Source organism: Phyllobates terribilis, unplaced genomic scaffold, assembly GCF_046119375.1.
Source record: "Phyllobates terribilis strain yellow unplaced genomic scaffold, ASM4611937v1 Scaffold_8__6_contigs__length_399053987, whole genome shotgun sequence".
Lineage (NCBI taxonomy): Eukaryota > Metazoa > Chordata > Amphibia > Anura > Dendrobatidae > Phyllobates > Phyllobates terribilis.
In genome coordinates, this window is record NW_027362768.1 from 144,017,354 (window position 1) to 144,036,444 (window position 19,091).

Consider the following 19,091-nt stretch of genomic DNA (forward strand, 5'->3'; position numbering starts at 1 on the left):
CATCCGGCGTTCACGTTCGTAGCGGCCATGTTTACTGAGGGCACAAAGGCAATGTTCTTCGATGACATCATTTGGATCCTGGTTTGCGTTCCAAGCCTCATCTTTACTCCGGGCTGTGGTAATTTCCGGGGGAAATTTTAAAAAAAGTGTTACCGCCAAACTGGAGGCGGAGGACTGTACAGCGCCTGGTGTAGAGTGAGCAGCGGCGACGGTGGCGGTGAGGAGAGCTGTGTGTGCACTGAGAGCGGGAGCCGCTGCCTCCTCCTGTGCTGGTGTAAGGGCCTTACTGACATTTACTACATATGTCTCCTATACAGAGAGCCGGAGGAGTGATGGCGACACTGTGTGTCCCAGAGCGGTCGCTGCTAATGTAACAGCTAAAAAGCAGCAAAATAAAAGTTTTTCCCATTTTTTTTTTTATATATTTTTGCAGGTTTTCAGCTTTTGCATTTGCGGTGACTTCTTGGGTTTTGCTATTCTATAAATGAATGTAGATGACAATAGATGTGTTGCCCATGGCAAATGAGGACACCTTTTATACCTGTTTTTTTTTTAAGGAGTTATCCTGAACTTAAAGGGGCTGTCCATTCAAAACAAGTTATCGCCTATCTGCAGAGGATCCGTGCTAATTGGCTATTTTTATCATTTCAAATTGGAAGGGCAGGACAAATGCTTTCCTATCGCTCCATTCATTCTCTATGGCACTGCACTTGGCTTTTTTTTTGGGCCAGCCCCCTAGAGAATGAATGGAGCGTTAGTTGAGGACGTGCACTGCTGCTCTATTTTTAAACTATGAAAGTTGCCAATTAGTGAAGGTCCCCCCTTTGGATAGGCAATAATTTATTTTGACTGGACAGCCCCTTTAAGTCCAGGTTAACTATTAAAGAAAAATCCCCACTCTTCCAAACAGAGCCGGTCCCAGCTGTCGGACCGCCACCAAATCTGTAAGTTCTCACCTCTCCTGTGGAGGGGTCATACCTTGTTTTCATCTGAGACTACCTTTATATAAATAACACTGATCTGTTTCATGCCCTGCAGCGTAACACTCCAGTCGTCCTCTCCCGGGTCGTGTGTTTACTTACTTGCTTGATGATGTGACGTCTGTGCACGTGAGCGCTGCAGCCAATCAGTCGCTAAAGGGGTAACCCGGCGTTACATCTGTATCAGAGGTGAGCGGTGCCGATTACATTGTTCTGCATATTTTGAAAAGTGTCATGAAATGAGCCGTTTCTTAATGATTTTGACCTCCTGAATTCTAATCTGACAATGAACATTTTTAGTTCTTTCTTCTTGTTTCTATATCAGAGTTTTTTCCTTTTACTTCTACATATAATTATCGCATAAGTTTCAGTACTTTGAAACATTATTATTTTTGCAATTATAAAGATGCAGTATATTTTGTTTTGCCAATTTTCTGATATATATGTAAAGGAAACTTAGCAACAATTAAAATAACTAAAACATGTCTAAACACTTGCAAATTAACAGTTATAGAAATTGAGCTACAAAATTTGCTCCTCATTCAGGGACAACTTTTTTGCTTGTCTCTTGTACTCCTGCATCGGATCATCTCTTACAAACATATGACAGTAAGATTACTGCAGTAATTGATACATTCCATTTTCCTTGATATTTTTTCTCCATAGCCACAATATCTTGGTGAAATCTCTCACTGCTCCGCAGTTTGGAAGGTAATAAATGAATCTTTAAGCACATGTTACAGCCAAGATGTTTTGATGAGATTTTCCAATTCGTCAGTTATCTGCTCTTGAGTTTCCCAAAAAATGAGTTAGGCTATGTGCCCACGTTGCATTTATGAAGCAGAAAATTTCTGCTGCATAAATGCAAGTCCTCTCCCGGAAAAACGCATGCGGAATTCCGCACGCGTTTGTCGCGCGTTTATCACGCGTTTTCCACATGCGGAATTGCCTTGCGTTTTTTATGCATTGGACAAAGGCAATTCTGCTTGCGGAAACGCAAAATTAATTGACATGCTGCGGATTTTTGAACGCAGCATAAACGCTGCGGAAAAATCCGCAGCATGTGCATAGAACTTGCGGAATCCCATTGGGGACCATGGGGTGCGGGTTACCAAGCGTTTTACAAGCGTTTCCGCTGCGGAAATTCCGCATCAAAAACGCTTGAAAAACGCTACGTGGGCACACAGCCTTACCCCTAATGCGAATGCTACTAATGTAGCTTTTTCCTTGTCCTGCAACAAACAGGGAAACTTCTTATGAAGAAGCTTATGAATATGAGATCCAATAAAGACTCCTTGCTTTATCTCTGTTTCACTAAACCTTGGAAATGTATCAGTGAGATACTTGAATGCTTTTGCATTTTTATCCACACATTCCTAATTAGGCCCAAATTGATATGCAGTGGTGGTAACAAAATCCTACATGGGTCACCAAGTGCTGGATGCAGGACATTTTTACTCCCTGTCTGGCTGTATGTCGGAGAGGCCAGTCTCATATTATAGTGATATTCTCTTGCACGACTATCCCACTCACACAGAAAGCAGCAGTACTTTGTGTATCCACCCTGGAGACCAAGTAAGAGGGCGACCACCTTTAAGTCACCACAGAGGGGCCACAAATGTTGGTCGTAGTTCAGGCCTGTTTTATGCTGGCCTTCATGTGGACGGCATGACCAACTGGAATTGAAGATAGCACATTGACATTATGCAGCAAGATGGCTTTGGCTTCTTTTTGATGAACTGATGAAGAACCTCCATGCCTCTGGATTATGGCTTATCTTCAGAGCTTCCATTAAACTGTTGATGTTGTTGCATGCCGCAAAATCGACCTCCATGAAGAAGTATTGGACAAGATCTTGATCACAGTTGCAGAAGAAAGAAATCCAAACAGCTTCCACTTCTGTAGCCTGGAACTTAAGAGCTCAGCCTTACTCTTTGGGCAGATCCAAATCTCTAACAAGATGGTTTAGTTCCCTTTGTGTTATAAGTTCTGGTTCAGTTGAGGTTGCTGACAAAGTCTTGGACGTGAGAGGAAGACGTAAGAGCCAACTAAAAATGTTCATTGTCCAATTTGAATTCAGGTCAAGATCGTTAAGAAACTGCTGCTTTCATAACTGAACCTGACAATTTTTGAAATAATGTAGAACAGTGATATCAATTCCGTCTTTGCATTCTTTATGAAAGTTCTTCAAATTCACCATACAGTTGACTTCTATATGACCCATGAAAAACTGCTCCGCCATTATCAGTCTTGCACTTCACTACCAGTGTGTTATATAAAGTAAATGTTTTGGTTTTTTTTTTTTTTTGCAGGATATGCAAACACCTACGAATGGGGTGTCTACCCCCGGAAGTAGGTCATCAACACGTAGAAGCAGTCATTTTCACAGCTCCAGGTACCCTCCTGGAAGTTTAACCTCTACACATCGACGCACTGCCCTTCGAAGTTTGTCGAAAAGGAAAATCCCACAGAGCACACCTTCAGAGGTAATTTTGCTTTTTTTACTCGTTATACAGTAGCGACTTATACCTTAAGCATGTAGGAGGTATGATCTCCAGTAAGGATACGGATCCATAGTAAGGCCTAGTCCATATTCCATAGTGCATAAATGTCTGAACGATGCGGGTCCCACCTTTCAGACTAGAATGGTCTTTACAATGGTGTCATATGTTGCGTCACCCTATGCCATAATTTCTAATGGCCAAGCAAGCGGACTCCCCAATACCCCAATCTCCCTAGACCTGATGTGTAAATTGTTTTTCAATTTCAGGAGACCCTTGACCCGGCAAAGGCTGCTTTGCTTACCCAAAAACAATGGACTCTGTACAGTGTGACCCCAATGTATAAGTTCTCATACACCCGACTGAAGGACTATTCCAGGCACCTGTCTGCCCACATAGCTGCCGAGAAACAGAAGGGCCTCGCCATTGAAGTAGGCTCAGACCTGAACCTAAAGGCCACGTTTTCCTCTTTACCTGGACTCAAGGGAAAGGACAGCGATCCACTTGCATTACTTATACAGGTGAGATTATTAGTAACTTGCTTCGAGTGCAGATATCTTCTGCATCAGGGGATGAGCAGGTCGATGACGTTGAATGTACACACACCTGCCGGGACACGTGCACGATCAGCGGCTATTGTGCACATCTTACTCTAATGAATAGGACCAGTGTGTGATATCTGACAATTGTGGACATGTCCTGGCAAGTGCGTGTAGATGCAACACCATCGACCCCACTCATCTCCTGATGCAGAAGTGAGCTGCGCCCAGAAGACCCTGTTATTTGCCAATATCACATGGAGACCGAGAGTGCAAAACAGGTCCACGCTACATATATTCACACATCCGTGTGTCACTCTACGTGATGCATCAAACGGCTGTGGGTCTACTGACTGGGAATATACACATCGGACCGTGAGACACAGATGTGTTGGCCCACGTATAGTACAGATCTATTTCTCTTACTCAGCCCTCTGTTAAAAACACAAGGCATAACAGATGTATAATTTTAATCTGCGCCACCAGTGTCAGACTGGGTTGGCAAAGGCCCACCGGCAACATTGATTCTTGGGGCCCTCTGTTCAGTTACATGCAAAAATAACCTGACCACAAATTTAATTTTGCTTCTATGTGATTGGCTAGCTTGTTTACTAAATCATTAGATTATACCTTTTTTTTCCTGAAAATTGTGAACCAAGTGTAATAGCACTGCTCATTAGCACTCCTTCACAAGAGCGGCCTACCGGAGGATTCTCCTGTTCTTCTGTGGGCCAGTCCGAGCCTGTATGCCACCATTTTCTATCATTATTATTCAGATTTGTTTCCACCTAAAGTAAACCATGAAGGTTTCTTTTGAGTGACAGCAAGCAGAGATTTTGAAACTTGCATAAAGCATATTAGAAATATTCATACCTTTTCATTGTGTATATAGTATAGTTTTTTTTTCCTTAGACTGAAAATTCAATATCTTTACAGATGCATACTATGTGTCATTTTTCTCCTCGCCCTCCTTGCGTTCCTTAGTCATTTATGTCATACATAATCCTTGTTAAGTGATATTCCTTTCCAATAAAACAATGGAATATTAAAAATGTATCACTTTGATGTAGGTACCCCACAAGATCCGGAGAAAAATAGTTGCTTTATGTCATCTGTTTTTGATTCATGAGAGCCCGAACTCTTGGCTTCCCACCAATCTTTTGAATCATGTTTCTGTAGTTTAGATTAGTGCCCCTTTGTTGGGTGTAGAGAGTGGGGCATCAGACTGCGCTGCTCGCCTGTCACAATAATGTACGAGAGGAGTCCAAGTAGATGTAATAGTGAAATAGACTTTATTTCTACGTGTTTCGTGGTGATCACACCACTTCCTCAGGACAGTCTATACACATACAGGGCCTGTTATTTATAGTGAATAAAGGCACATGGAGATGCCTCCTTTCAAAAAAACTTCCACACCCATTAGGCGGGGAACCAGACAAATGCATATATACATCGGAAAACGCACACAAAACTGTCATAAAGCATGATGGAGTATATCACTTAACCCATTTAAAGCCTTGGGGCGTAATAGTACGCACCAGGCCATCACCCCCGGTTCAGTGAGGGCTCCGACGCTGACCCTGCACTGAACCGAGCCCATGTCAGCTGTATAAATCAGCGGACATGTGCCCGCAACAGCCGCGGTTGGAATCGCGATCCACCCGCGGCTGTTAACCAGTTAAATGCCGCTGTCATTCTCTGCCGTGATTGCGGGTCACTGATGGGTGGGCATGACAACCCTGGGTCTGCAGCAGACCCCAGTGGTTGTCATGTAATGATCGCTATGAGCGCCAACTAGTGGTTGGCCCTCATAGCACATGAGCATTTCTACTACATAGAGGCGATCTGCTCATCACAGAGCAGAGGCGATCAGACAGTTGCTGCTTCTAGTCTCCTATGGAGACTATAGAAGCATGCAAAAAGTGAAAAAAAACATTTTTAAAAAAAAAAACTATTTTAAAAATATAAAAGTTTAAATCACCCCCCTTTCATCCCATTCAAAATAAAATAATAATAAAAAAACACATACACATATTTGGTATCGCTGCGTTCAGAATCGCCTGATCTATCAATATAAAAAAAGAATTAATCCGAACGGTAAACGGCGTAACGAGAAAAAAATTCTAAACGCCAGAATTACGTTTTTTGGTCGCCGCAACATTGCAATAAAATGCAATAACGGACGATCAAAACATTGGATCTACCCCAAAATGGTATCAATAAGAACTTCAGCTCGTCGCGCAAAAAATAAGCCCTAACCCAGCCCCAGATCCTGAAAAATGGAGAGACTATGGATCTTAGAAAATGGTGCCATTATTATTTTTTTTTTTTTTTTTAGCAAACATTGGATTTTTTTTTTCACCACTTAAATAAAGAATAACCTATACATGTTTGGTGTCTACGAGCTCATAATGACTTGGAGAATAATAATGGCTGCTCAGTTTTAGCATTCAGTGAACGTGGTAACAAAAATCTGTGGTATTGCACTTTTTTTGCAATTTCACCGCACTGGGAATTTTTTTCCCGTACACGATATGGTAAAACCAGTAATGTTGTTCAAAAGTACAACTTGTCCCGCAAAAAATAAGCCCTCACACGGCCATACTGACCAAAAAATAAAAAACGCTATGGCTCTGGGAACAAAAAACGAAAATGCGAAACGGAAAATCCCAGGGTCCTTAAGGGGTTAAAACATTGCCCATACATTTAAAAGTATAAATACAGAGAGAGTGTATGTATGTATGTATGTATGTATGTATGTATGTATGTATGTATGTATGTATGTATGTATGTATGTATGTATGTATGTATGTATGTATGTATGTATGTATGTATGTATGTATGTATGTATGTATGTATGTATATATAATTTTTTTTTTTTTTTTTTTACTATATTGATAAAAAGTAGTTCAGTGAATACATTTTGCAAGCTGGGGGAGTGCTTGAACCTATGGTGTTAACCCATTCATTCTTTGTCAGGACCCTGCTGCTGCTGTTTTAAACCATTGAGCCGTGTGTGAATTTGATTTGATCTCTTTATAAATAAATAAAAGAAGCTCTGAAGATCTTGGACTAGTTTGAAAGAAGGAATGTTTAGTACTAAGAGGAATTAGTTATGTGCGGGAGGCAGAGGGGGATCCCCATAACAAATCACATAGCAATTAATAGGTCAAAATTAATGGAAAGAACGAGGATTAGAAAAAAGGAAGCAAAGAAAAACCACAATGAAGGGATAAAGCCCCTTCATAGAGCGGATGTTTGTCAGATCTGTACTATTCAACATCACAAAATACCGAGGACAAAAGGAGGTGGGTTGTACAGAAAAACAGAGCAGAATCCATAGATATATCTCAATTAATTGAACAAATCAGTTGTTTCATTGAGTCCGTGTGGATTTATAGTGTTCAACTTGTGAATCCAGAAGATCTCTTTCCTGTTAAGAGTCTGGATTCGGTTGGGTTGGAGGTCTCATGGGGGCATGGTCAATAGGGATCACCCTAAACGAGATCCTTTTATATTGTGATATATTGCATAATGACTATTAAGGCCATGTTGTAAAAATCCTTCTTTTATATTATACCTGTGCGAGTTTATTCTTTTATGTAGCTGTTGCTTTGTCCTTCCCTCATATAATTTCTTACATTCGCATATAATGACGAAACTAGATTGGCAAGTCCAATGATATTTGATTTGGAACTCATCAGGATTTTTACTTTCTGATGGAAAAGTTTTTGCATTATGAATGATGCTGGAGCAACATAGGCATCTCGGGATGCCACATCTATAGGAGCCTTGTCTGGGCTTTTTTTACGGAGATTAAAATCCTCTTTTTTTCTTTTAACCGGTTTGGGGCCAACATGTTGTTTAATGTTGGGGCCCTTCGGAAGGTTATCAGGGAATTATTGGGAAGGAGCCTCCCCAAAATGGGATCATTGAGAAGTATACCCCTATGTTTTTTCAGAACCAAACAAATTCTCTTGTTCTGGGCTGAACAAGTGGTAATAAAATTGAGGTTAAACTTAGTATCAGATGCTGATTTTTTTTGTTTTATTGTTGGAGATTAAGTTTGTTCGTTCTGTTTTTTTTTGTTTTCAGAGAAACCTCTATGGATCAATTGTTTCGGGTAACTTCTTTCAAGAAATTTGAAACTTTTTATTGGTTGATGAAATCTATGTCCATACTACAGTTCCTCTTAATTCTTTTGTATTGGTTGAGCGGAATATTCCTCAACCATTTAGTGTAGTGTCCTCTTTGATAATGGACATAACTGTTCGCATCAACAGGTTTAAAGTAGGTTCTTGTGTGAATTTCTTTCTCATGAAAGAAGGTGAGGTCAAGGAAGTCTACTGTGTCAGGGTTTACTACGGGGGGTGAAACCCAAACCCCAGGTATTATCTTCAGTGTTCCTGAGGAAGGTCCCCACATCATCCTTTGAATTATCATAAATAAAGAATAAATCGTCTATGTAACGCTTGTAAATGATATAGGGTGCATGTGTACAGTGGTATGTGAAGATGGACTCTAAGATGGCCATGAACAAATTTGCATAAGTTGGTGCCACCCTCGAGCCCATCGCGGTCCCAAGTATCTAATGGTATAAGGTATCTTGAAAGGTAAAGAAATTATTATGGAGTATGAACTGCAAGCTCTCAGAGACAATCTTTTTGTATGGGTGTCAACCATGGATCAATGTCTAGGAACGTTTTGAAACACATCAGTCCCAAATCATGTGGGATACTGGAATAGAGGGCGGAAACATCCATGGAAATAAAAACAAATGTGTTCTTCCATGGAATGCCCTTCGTAAGTCGGATTAAATGACTGGAGTCCCTCAAGTAACTGTGTAGTTGTTCTAGATGTGTGTGCATTACTACATCCACATAATTAGCAAGATTTGATGTCAGGGACCCTATCCCTGAAATTATGGATCTCCCAGGGGGTCTTACAGCATCCTTATGGATTTTGGGGAGGTGAAAGAAAAAGGCAATCGGGGGATTAACAACTCTTTAAAAAGAAATTTCTCTGATTTGTTCAGAATATTCTGTCTATCTGCTTTTGATATTAAAGCGTTATAAGTGATCACTGCATTATTATATTGAGTGTTTTCAACCTTATTTTAAGTTTTGGGGTCAGATAATAGTGTCAATGCTTCTGCCAGGTAATCCCCCCCCCCCCCCCCGGTCCTGTACCACTATTCCCCCCCCCCCCACACACACACCTTGTCTGCCGTGCGGATGACAAGGTCTGGATTGTTCTTTAGGGATTTTAATGCCTCTTTTTCTTTTGGGGTAAGATTGGATTCCCCCTTGCTGTGTGTCAGATTGATTTTGTCCAGGTCATTTGAAACAAGATCGGAGAAAGTTTTCAGATGGTGGCCTTGACTTTGGATGGGGTAAAAATTAGACGTTCCTTTTAATCCTGTATGATAAATGGGATCTTCCGTTATTTTAGACCTCTGGAGGGGGTTTTCCTTGGAGAAATGTCGCTCAAATATTAATTTTCTTATGAAGGACTGGAAATCCATAAATAGATCTATGTCCCTAGTGTTATGGATGGAGCAAAAAGAAAGACCTTTCTACAGACCAAAGGTTATAACTGGATAAGTTGTAAATATTGTTGCTTTCAGTGATGGAACCATTGGTAGCTGTATCCATGTCACTTCCATTTGTTGGTACTTCTTTTAGATCAGGGATGACCTCCCTTTTTTGTTTGTGTTTTTCCACCCCCTCTTTTCCCTCTGGGGCGTTTTTTCTCGTTTTGCTGATTTTACTGAGAGGTACTTCGTGATGACATTGTTCTGGAAGGAAGCCCGGGGTAAAAAAGCCACCAGAGAGCTTCCCCCACCAGTATTGTCAGTTACAATCTTATTCCCATCAGTTTCTATTTCAGAGCGGTTTGGGATGATGCTCCCTCTTCTGTCTCGTGTATACTGAAATCACAGAGATTGATCGCCACCTGATCGAGTTTTCCCTTTGTCAGGTGAAGTTTTTGTCTGATCAATTCTTTCATTGTCAGACAAAATTTTAGTGGATGTGGCCAGTTTATCTTTTTTGATGGTGGCCCTCAAATGGACCTGGGTGCCAAAAGGATTTTTTCTTTTTGTTCCATTTCTATCATTTTTACACTCCTCAGTGTTGGTTGGATTGGTCTCTGGGATCTGTTCTGACCCAGTGGAGCTTGTAATGACTTTTGGTTTGTTTGTAATTAGTTCAACCCCCTTGGGTGTGTTCTCATTGATTCCAGGTGATCAGTGGTGGTCAGATCCACCATGGTCTCAATATTGTCAGTTCCTTTTTGTTTGAGGAACATGTTTGACAATGGACTAGAAGTAGGTGTATGACCTTTATGGAAGGGAAGGGATTTCTTAGGGGGTGCAGTCCCTATGGGGGATCCGGTTCTCTTAAAATTGCTGTTAGTGAACCTCCTTTTGTGAATGAATTCCCACCTCCTCTGTTGCAATTGGGATTAGGTGCTTCGGGTCTCCTAGGGGCTCCCTTGCTACTGGAGCTATAATCCCCTCTCTAAAGTTTTTTGGGGATTTTTTTTTTTTTTTTAAATAGTTTCCTGTTGTAGTTGTAGAATTTTTGTGGTGATGACTGAATTCAATTTATTGTATTCAGGGTGTGTATTAAAATGCAACAAGTCCATAGACACCAGACTGATTCTTTCTGCTTCAGCAATAGTAGTCCGTTTTTGGAACAGGCATTGCAACATACCTTGGGTGCCATTATTTAGGACAGTCTCCCATTCCTCGGTCCTGTGGGAAAGCAGACAGATGGTTGATCCTCAGACCTCTAGGACAAAGTTGTTCGTCCAGGTAAATAGAGAGGAACCGGGCATCGATGTAATAATGCGGTTAATGCGGTTCCTCTCTTAATTAGTCTTCTAGTTGATGGAATAATTTCCTCATCCTCGTAGTATCCTCTGTGAAAGGTGTCTCGTCATTAGTCATTAAGGTCAGTTTGCGTCTGAGACTTGTTTCAGATGGTTTGTACAATGAGTCTCTCTCGGGATGACAATCTTGTGTGGGAAGTAATCCATTTTTCCCTGCTGCTGCTCAATCCCATATAAGAGGAGATCTTAAGAAACCTCCTGGACATGTAACAAGGTAGCTAGAAGGAATATAGAGAGATCAAATCAAATTCACCCACGGCTCAATGGTTTAAAAAAACAGCAGCAGCATGGTCCTGACCGAATGAATGGGTTAACACCATAGGTTCAAGTACTCCCCCAGCTTATAAAATTATTTATTCATTGAAATACTTTTTATCAATATAGTTTAAAAAAAAATTCTCTATATTTATACTTTTAAATGTATGGGCAATGTTTCTAAGTGATCTACTCCATCATGCTTTGATTGTTTCGTGTGTGCTTTATGATGTATATATGTTTGTCTGGTTCCCCGCCTACTGGGTGAGGAAGTTTTTTTTTAGAAGGGAGGCGTCTCCATGTGCCTTTATTCACTATAAATAACAGGCCCTGTATGTGTATAGACTGTCCTGAAGAAGTGGTGTGATCACCACGAAACGCATAGAAATAAAGTCTATTTCTCTATTACATCTACTTGGACTCCTCTGGTACGTTATTGTGACAGGCGAGCAGCGCAGTCTGATGCCCCACTCTCTACACCCAACAAAGGATGATTATCTAAAAATCTGAGTAGCCAATATCCTAGTTAAAACCATTAACAAACTATTAATATAAAACATAATTAGCATGCTCATAGTAGCACATAGGATAGTCAGTACCCCAGTATAATCCAATTTAGGAAAAGAAATCCATAAGCTCATCAATCCTGTCCAACTGAGGGTTTCGCCCTTACGGCTTCTTCAAGGGGCAACTTTGATTTGGCGTTGTTCTCTTTAATTCAGCCTCGGTGGAGGTTCCATAGGTCAGATCCTGTCATAAAGTGATTGCATTTATCATTTACTGTATATGCCTAGTTAAGTCCATTTAAAAAAATAGGTTTGCATGTATAAGTACAAAGATTTAAAAAAAAAAAAAAAAAAAAAAAAAAAAAAAGCTAAATATTATTACATTTTTCCTTTTTCTTGCTCTCACCAAAGATTTCGTCCAGACCACCACTTACCAAATCACGCGCAGAGGACCAGATAGTGTGGACAGGTTGGTTTTGCGGGACGTACACAGAAGATGGGGTATTGGAGGAGATACCGGAGACATTTACTTGCCTACCCCTCTTCCTGTATAATGGCGCAGAGGCCCTCACCGCTGTAGTGGGCACCTGGTTCCAAAGAAACTTTGACTGTTGTTTTGGTAAATTGCCGATCACTTCTCAGGACCTTACGTGGTTTGCAGCTATGTGGACTGGGAGTGAAGTGCACGGACACAGGACGACCACAGAGCTCCTTTTTTCTTTGCCAGTCGAGCCTCGCTTGGACATTTCTTACTCCATCAAAACGGAGGACTTGAAAACTTTATGGAAGGATATTCACAAATCACAAGACGAGGTCACGCTGGAGGAAGTGGAACATTTATTCCAATGTCTCTGTTCACATTTCTTCAGACACTTTAGAATTCACTTATCAGCCACACATCTGGTCAAGGTGACGGCATCTGTGGCCTCAGCACATCGGGAAGGAAAAGTTAAGGTGAGTGGTTCACATTTTGTGCGTATATTCCAAAACCGCATAAAAGAGAGGGTGCCCTTGTATTCTGGACGGGCAAAAGAAATGGACACGATGCAGAATTACAGCCCATATGTGATACATTTTTTTTGTTCAAGGATTTTGCCAATTTTTTTTTTATGCAGATTTTGCCTTTCACAGGATGAAATCTGCAGGCAAAAATTGAGGACGGAAACACAACATTCCCTAAAATCTGTTTATTCCAGATTTCCTGCAACTACCGGACTATTAGACGACTTATTGAGCTCTTAGGTCTTATTATCACTCTTCTCATTAGATTCGAGTGTATAATAAGCAGTGGCTCGTTATATGTGGCGGATGCAAATACTTTATATAAAAAGATTAATACACAAATTATAGAGCTGCATACAGTTGTATGAAAAAGTTTGGTCACCCCTATTAATCTTAAGCGTGATGTTTTATAAAAATTGGTGTTTTTGCAACAGCTATTTCAGTTTGATATATGTAATAACTGTTGGACACAGTAATGTTTCTGCCTTGAAATGAGGTTTATTGTACTAACAGAAAATGTGCAATCTGCATTCAAACAAAATTTGACAGGTGCATAAGTATGGGCACCTCACCAGAAAAGTGACATTAATATTTAGTAGATCCTCCTTTTGCAAAAATAACAGCCTCTAGTCGCTTTCTGTAGCTTTTAATGATTTCCTGGATCCTGGATGAAGGTATTTTTGACCATTCCTCTTTACAAAACAATTCCAGTTCAGTTAAGTTTGATGGTTGCCGAGCATGGACAGCCCTCTTCAAATGATCCCACAGATGTTCAATGATATTCAGGTCTGGGGACTGGGATGGCCATTCCAGAACATTGTAATTGTTCCTCTGCATGAATGCCTGAGTAGATTTGGAGCGGTGTTTTGGATCATTATCTTGCTGAAAGATCCTTCCCCTGCGTAACTTCAACTTTATCACTGATTCTTGAACATTATTGTCAAGAATCTGCTAATACTGAGTGGAATCCATGCGTCCCTCAACTTTAACAAGATTCCCGGTGCTGGCATTGGCCACACAGCCCCAAAGCATGATGGAACCTCCACCAAATTTTACTGTGGGTAGCAAGTGTTTTTCTTGGAATGCTGTGGTTTTTTGCCGCCATGCAGAACGCCTTTTTGTATGACCAAACAACTCAATCTTGGTTTCATCAGTCCACAGGACCTTCTTCCAAAGAGAAATTGGCTTCCCCAAATGTGCTTTTGCATACCTCAGCCGACTCTGTTTGTGGCGTGCTTGCAGAAACTGCTTCTTTCGCATCATTCTCCCATACAGCTTCTCCTTGTGCAAAGTGCGTTGTATAGTTAACCGATGCACAGTGACACCATCTGCAGCAAGTTGATGCTGCATCTCTCTGGAGGTGGTCTGAGGATTGTCCTTGACTGATCTCACCATTCTTCTTCTCTGCCTTTCTGATGTTTTTCTTGGCCTGCCACTTCTGGCCTTAACAAGAACTGTCCCTGTGTTCTTCCATTTCCTTACTATGTTCCTCACAGTGGAAACTGACAGGTTAAATCTCTGAGACAGCTTTTTGTATCCTTCCCCTGAACAACTATGTTGACTAATCTTTGTTTTCAGATCATTTGACAGTTGTTTTGAGGAGCCCATGATGCCACTCTTCAGAGGAGATTCAAACAGGAGAACAACTTGCAAGTGGCCACTTTAAGTAGCTTTTCCCATGATTGCATACACCTGGCTATGAAGTTCAAAGCTCAATGAGGTTACCAAACCAAAAAAAGTGCTTTAGTAAGTCAGTAAAAAGTAGGTAGGAGTGTTTAAAACAAGAAAATGATAAGGGTGCCCATACTTATGCACCTGTCAAATTTTGTTTGAATGCAGATTGCACATTTTCTGTTAATACAATAAACCTCATTTCAAGGCAGAAACATTACTGTGTCCAACCGATATTACATATATCAAACTGTTGCAAAAACACCAATTGTAAGAAAACATTAAGCTTAAGATTAATAGGGGTGCCCAAACTTTTTCATATAACTGTAGATTGAGCTAAAGGAGTAGAAGAAGCCACTCACATGAAGCCGTTGATCTGAGGATCACCATTTTGTAATCCTCCATTAAAATACAAGGTCCACATATTTTCTTGCCAAAAGGGACATAAAAGTTTTAGGGGAACAAAATAGAAAAGGATTTTTTGAAGGGGTTTTCTCGCCACCTGCAGCTCTGACCGCTACGGTCTAACCACTTTAATACCGCGGTCAGTCTCTCACAGCGGGATTTGAGCGATCAGGTCACGCGACCATCCTACCGCCACCCTGCACGACATCCGAAGGACTGCCATGGCAGCCAAGGACTTACTCAAGACCCTTCTCGTATTAGTGTGTAGATGGATGACCATTTTGTGGAAAGAAGCAGAATGGATTGGTTATTGATCAGCTTGATCCTCACATAGAGTTAGGACTCTGGGTCTCTCACTATTTTTGGAAGGAGATAAGTTTTTTATAACTGACTCCTGCATAGACAATGTAATCTGCATACGTCTGCCATAATTCATGGCCTGGGGAAAAAAAATGATCATGTGGATGACACTCACCTAGTTATACAATGCAGTCGCTCTGTAAGTGCTGTATGCCTGCAATAATGGGCCCATCTTTTGACCTCAGGGGTGAGACCGATTTTTCTTCCTATACAAACTAGTGTCTTGAGTCTTGTGGCCACAGCACAAGAATTAAAATATGCCCATCTTAATCCCACCTTGAAATAAGGAATGTACACAGACCCTCTCTGATTATTTTCTTTATTTCCTTTTTTAACTTAACCTTAGTAAAAGTTTATTTTTTCTTTATAAAGTGTTTTTCTTGTATTGCCATCAGTCACATAATATAATTCTCCTTCTCTTTCTCCCTAGTTCCTCAGTAAGGACTTCCTTGTACGAGTGCTGGGATTTATCACCGAGCTGGCGATGAATAACATCCAGTATTAAACTCACGGACTCTCATCAGAGACTTTATCCACAATGTTCAGAGTCTTCCTCCTCCTCTCGGATATATTTTATGCGTATGAAGAAGGGATCCTTGCAGTACTTGCTGTGTCTTGTCACCGCCTTTTGCCATCTCTTAAAGGGGCTATGCAACCTGGACTACGACTTATATATGGGAATTTCAGGTGCCTCCTGCAGAAAAGCAGTCACGTTCCAGTTTTATTAGCGTAGTCTGCAGTCCTGCATAGACTAAAAAAGTTCAATTTTAATGGATCTTAAATGGCTAAAAAAAAAATGGTTGTAAAAAAATAAAATAAAACGTGCAACTTTGTCATTTATATCTTATGAACTATTCTCAAGAAAGGTGGGATTTTACATTTTGTTACCAGGTTGCAAGTAACTTCTGCAAACTATAAGCGGTGGTCGGCTTCCTATGCAAGGAGTACAGCACTTGCAAGATCCAAAGCAAACCGCTTGTAAGCGCTGCTCTAACTCCGGTCGGATCGCTGGATCTGGCCCCTGTGCTCCTCCGATGCATAGTTGCTTCTGCTAGCTGTTTTTGGAGCGCACGTAGTGGTCCAGCGGCTAAACCGTGCCTCTGGCGTGAACCATCGATCCTCACCGAGCTCCCTGGCAAAGCAGACAGCCAGGAGGCTGGGGAGCTGTGCACTCCTAAAGATTGAACATGAGATATCCACTTTAAAGTGGCTAAAATGCATTTGGCCTCATCATTGTTAATGTAAGAAAAATTGATTAGAATACAGGTGAGAAATTTTATAATTTTTTTTTTTATAAAAAAAAACAATTTTCCAAACATTCATCTGAACCTGACCTTACTTTGGTCCAGTTTTCGTATATAAGCCACATAACTGGTCAATATGCGTTACCGTTGTGGTTATGACACTGGTTGTGAATCCATTGCTAATTGATAAAGCACTTTTAAGTTTGTGGTTTTTTTTTTAAACTATTGTCATTCTTTCCTTATAGTATTGTATGTAATTGTCCTGTCTGTGAAATAAACTTTTTTTTTTTTTTTCTCCAAGTGAATGATGAGTTATATTTCACGGCCACAATGAAAAGTACAGTGTTTGCTAGTATGTCCCAGCATCAATCCAGAGTAGATATTGAAGAGGCTCCAGTCCTCACAATGACTCCTTTTAAGTATCTGATCAGTAGCGGTGCCAAGACTAGTGTATCGTTTATTTATGAGCACAAAATCTAATTTCAGAGCAGACGATCATTCAATCACCTCCTTTGTAAGGTATATATTAGCTGCCAGGATTTGTTAAATCCCTGCTTGTTTTTAACTTCTCCCTTCTCAGTTCTGTCCTGGGATATGACATGTAATTAAACATTGGTTTCTTACCAATAATCTTTGGCATATGGACATGTTCTGCAAGTTACGAGGGTCTGACTTATGCATAAATTGACATGCTGGATATCTCAAATTCATTGCTGGTGTATTGAAGCTACAGATATTCTCAACAGCGGCATAAAATGTTATGCGCACTCATTCACAACAATACACAGCAGATTTTCTGCCCAGAAAGTCTGCCGCTTACACTCCACCTACCTTCTAAGGACACCAAAGAGAAAAAAGACTCATGCTCGGCCTCCTCAGGTCCTGCAATGGGTACAAGACAAGGCTGTCTGTTTTGTCTACCATATTCTTTTAGGAATCATAGCGTTGAACAGTTAAAAATCTCAAATGGTAAATTCAACTTTTCTTCTAGCCACGACAGCAGCCACTTGAGAGGGGATCCGCCCATAGGGACAGGAAACCTACAGATAAAAAGGGGCGGTCCCCCTTGCCTCCTCAGTTTGCTTTCCTGTCCTTATGGGAACCTGCAGTAAGAAGGCTTACCTGGGTCCAATCAGCCTCTGTGCGGTCTCTGTGGGAATGGCAGGGTCTGGGGCGCCAGATGTAGTGTCGGGAGAGCCCTGCCTGACAGATTCTCCCCTCGTCTGAGGAATGGATGTCACGAGGTCAGCGTTCGGGGTAGGCCGTCCTGACTCGTGGAAACGCAGTGCGGCAAAGGAACAGGCTGCACTCATCCAGGAGGCGCAGGGTGTGGACATCAGCCGCCCTGTGCCCCCATAGTGGCCCAGCATGGCGGTAGGAATTTTGTCCAGGAGGCACAGGGAGCGGGCATATGCATCAGCCGCCCTGTGCCTCCAGCGGCCCGGACTTCCGGGTTTCGACCCCAGCGCATATGCACTGGCCATTTTGTGTTCTGAACCCAGAAGTACTATATCCTGCTTCCGGGCGGTCCAGGGAGGTGTGCCCTGGCATGGAGAGGGTGGGCTGCAGTGTTAAAACTCAGTGTTTGACTGCAGAGTTTGTGCCCACAAGATGTCCTCTTCAGGGGCTTCAGAGGTGCACCCACCTGTGGTGGATGTGCAGATGCACAGCGGATCTTAGAGCAGCAGTGGACGCTCCAAAGAAGGTAACCCCACTGATAGGAGTGAGTGGAATAAGAAATCTGGCCAGCCTTCATCTTGTGCTGTGCTTCCATCTCCAGAACCGGTACCACATTAACAAGCTTCACTGGGTGAGTGTTATGAGTTTCTACTTATTAAGCTGATTTGACTTTTCTGTATACCCCCCTTTTTAGGCTAAAAGAACCAAAAATCTCAGACAGCGAATGTGCTTTGTGCGCGCAGCCCTTTCCTGGCATTTATTCTAAGCAGCTGTCGGCATTGTGTAGACCAGACACTGCATGAGGAGTCGTCCGTTAAATCCACAGACCTACCTGCCATGATTATCGAGGAACTCCACTCCCTCAGGAATGTAGTTCACCCTGGGAAGCACAAGTCAAAATCGAAAAACATTTCCACTTCTACCTCCTCCTCAGATAGCGACCAGGCTAGATCTCCTAGTCCCTTCGAAGTCGTCATTATCATCATCTGATGAGGAGGGGAGATCCTGCTTTCCCACAGTAAGCATGAGTAACCTAGTCAAATTGGTAAGGAATACGATGGGAATAGTAGAAACAAGAGTCAAGTTCGACACAGGATATTATGTTTGCAGGACTCTCTGAAAAAAGGAGACTGTCCTTTCCAGTTATTACAGCTATTAAGGATCTGGTCCAAAGGGAATGGGACAGACAGGAGAGATGTGGTTCCCTTCCTTCATCCAAAAGGAAATACCTCTTCGATGATGAGGATTTGGTGACCTGGTCCAGAGTTCCAAAGGTAGACGCGGCTGTCGCCTCTTCGTCCAAACGTTCTACCTTGCCCGTGGAAGACTCTGGGCTACTGTTGGATCCATTAGATCGTAAAGCGGAGATGCTGCTCAAACGCTCATGGGAAACCTGCACGGGAGCCTTTAAACCAGCCATATCTGCCGCATGTACAGCAAAATCTATGTTGGTCTGGGTAGATCAGCTGGAAGACTAGATTAAGAACGAGGTTTCCAGGGAGAAGTTGTCCTCTATCCCGTTTATACGAGGTGGTTCTGCTTACTTAGCAGATGC

At 41.7% G+C, this 19,091-nt stretch overlaps 1 protein-coding gene across 2 annotated transcripts; it reads left to right on the forward strand.

The window, feature by feature from the left end:
• The first annotated feature begins 108 nt into the window (after window positions 1-108).
• CENPL (centromere protein L) lies at window positions 109-16,618 on the forward strand. Of its 2 annotated transcripts, none has more exons than XM_073642617.1 (6): window positions 109-274; window positions 1,039-1,169; window positions 3,293-3,466; window positions 3,751-4,002; window positions 12,087-12,629; window positions 15,544-16,618. In XM_073642617.1, the coding sequence occupies exons 3-6, from the start codon at window positions 3,296-3,298 to the stop codon at window positions 15,616-15,618; spliced, it is 1,041 nt and encodes a 346-aa protein (XP_073498718.1). In that variant the 5' UTR covers window positions 109-274; window positions 1,039-1,169; window positions 3,293-3,295; the 3' UTR covers window positions 15,619-16,618. The 2 variants fall into 2 exon arrangements, with proteins under 2 accessions (XP_073498718.1, XP_073498719.1); XM_073642618.1 differs by having other exon boundaries at window positions 124-217.
• Window positions 16,619-19,091: the final 2,473 nt, after the last annotated feature.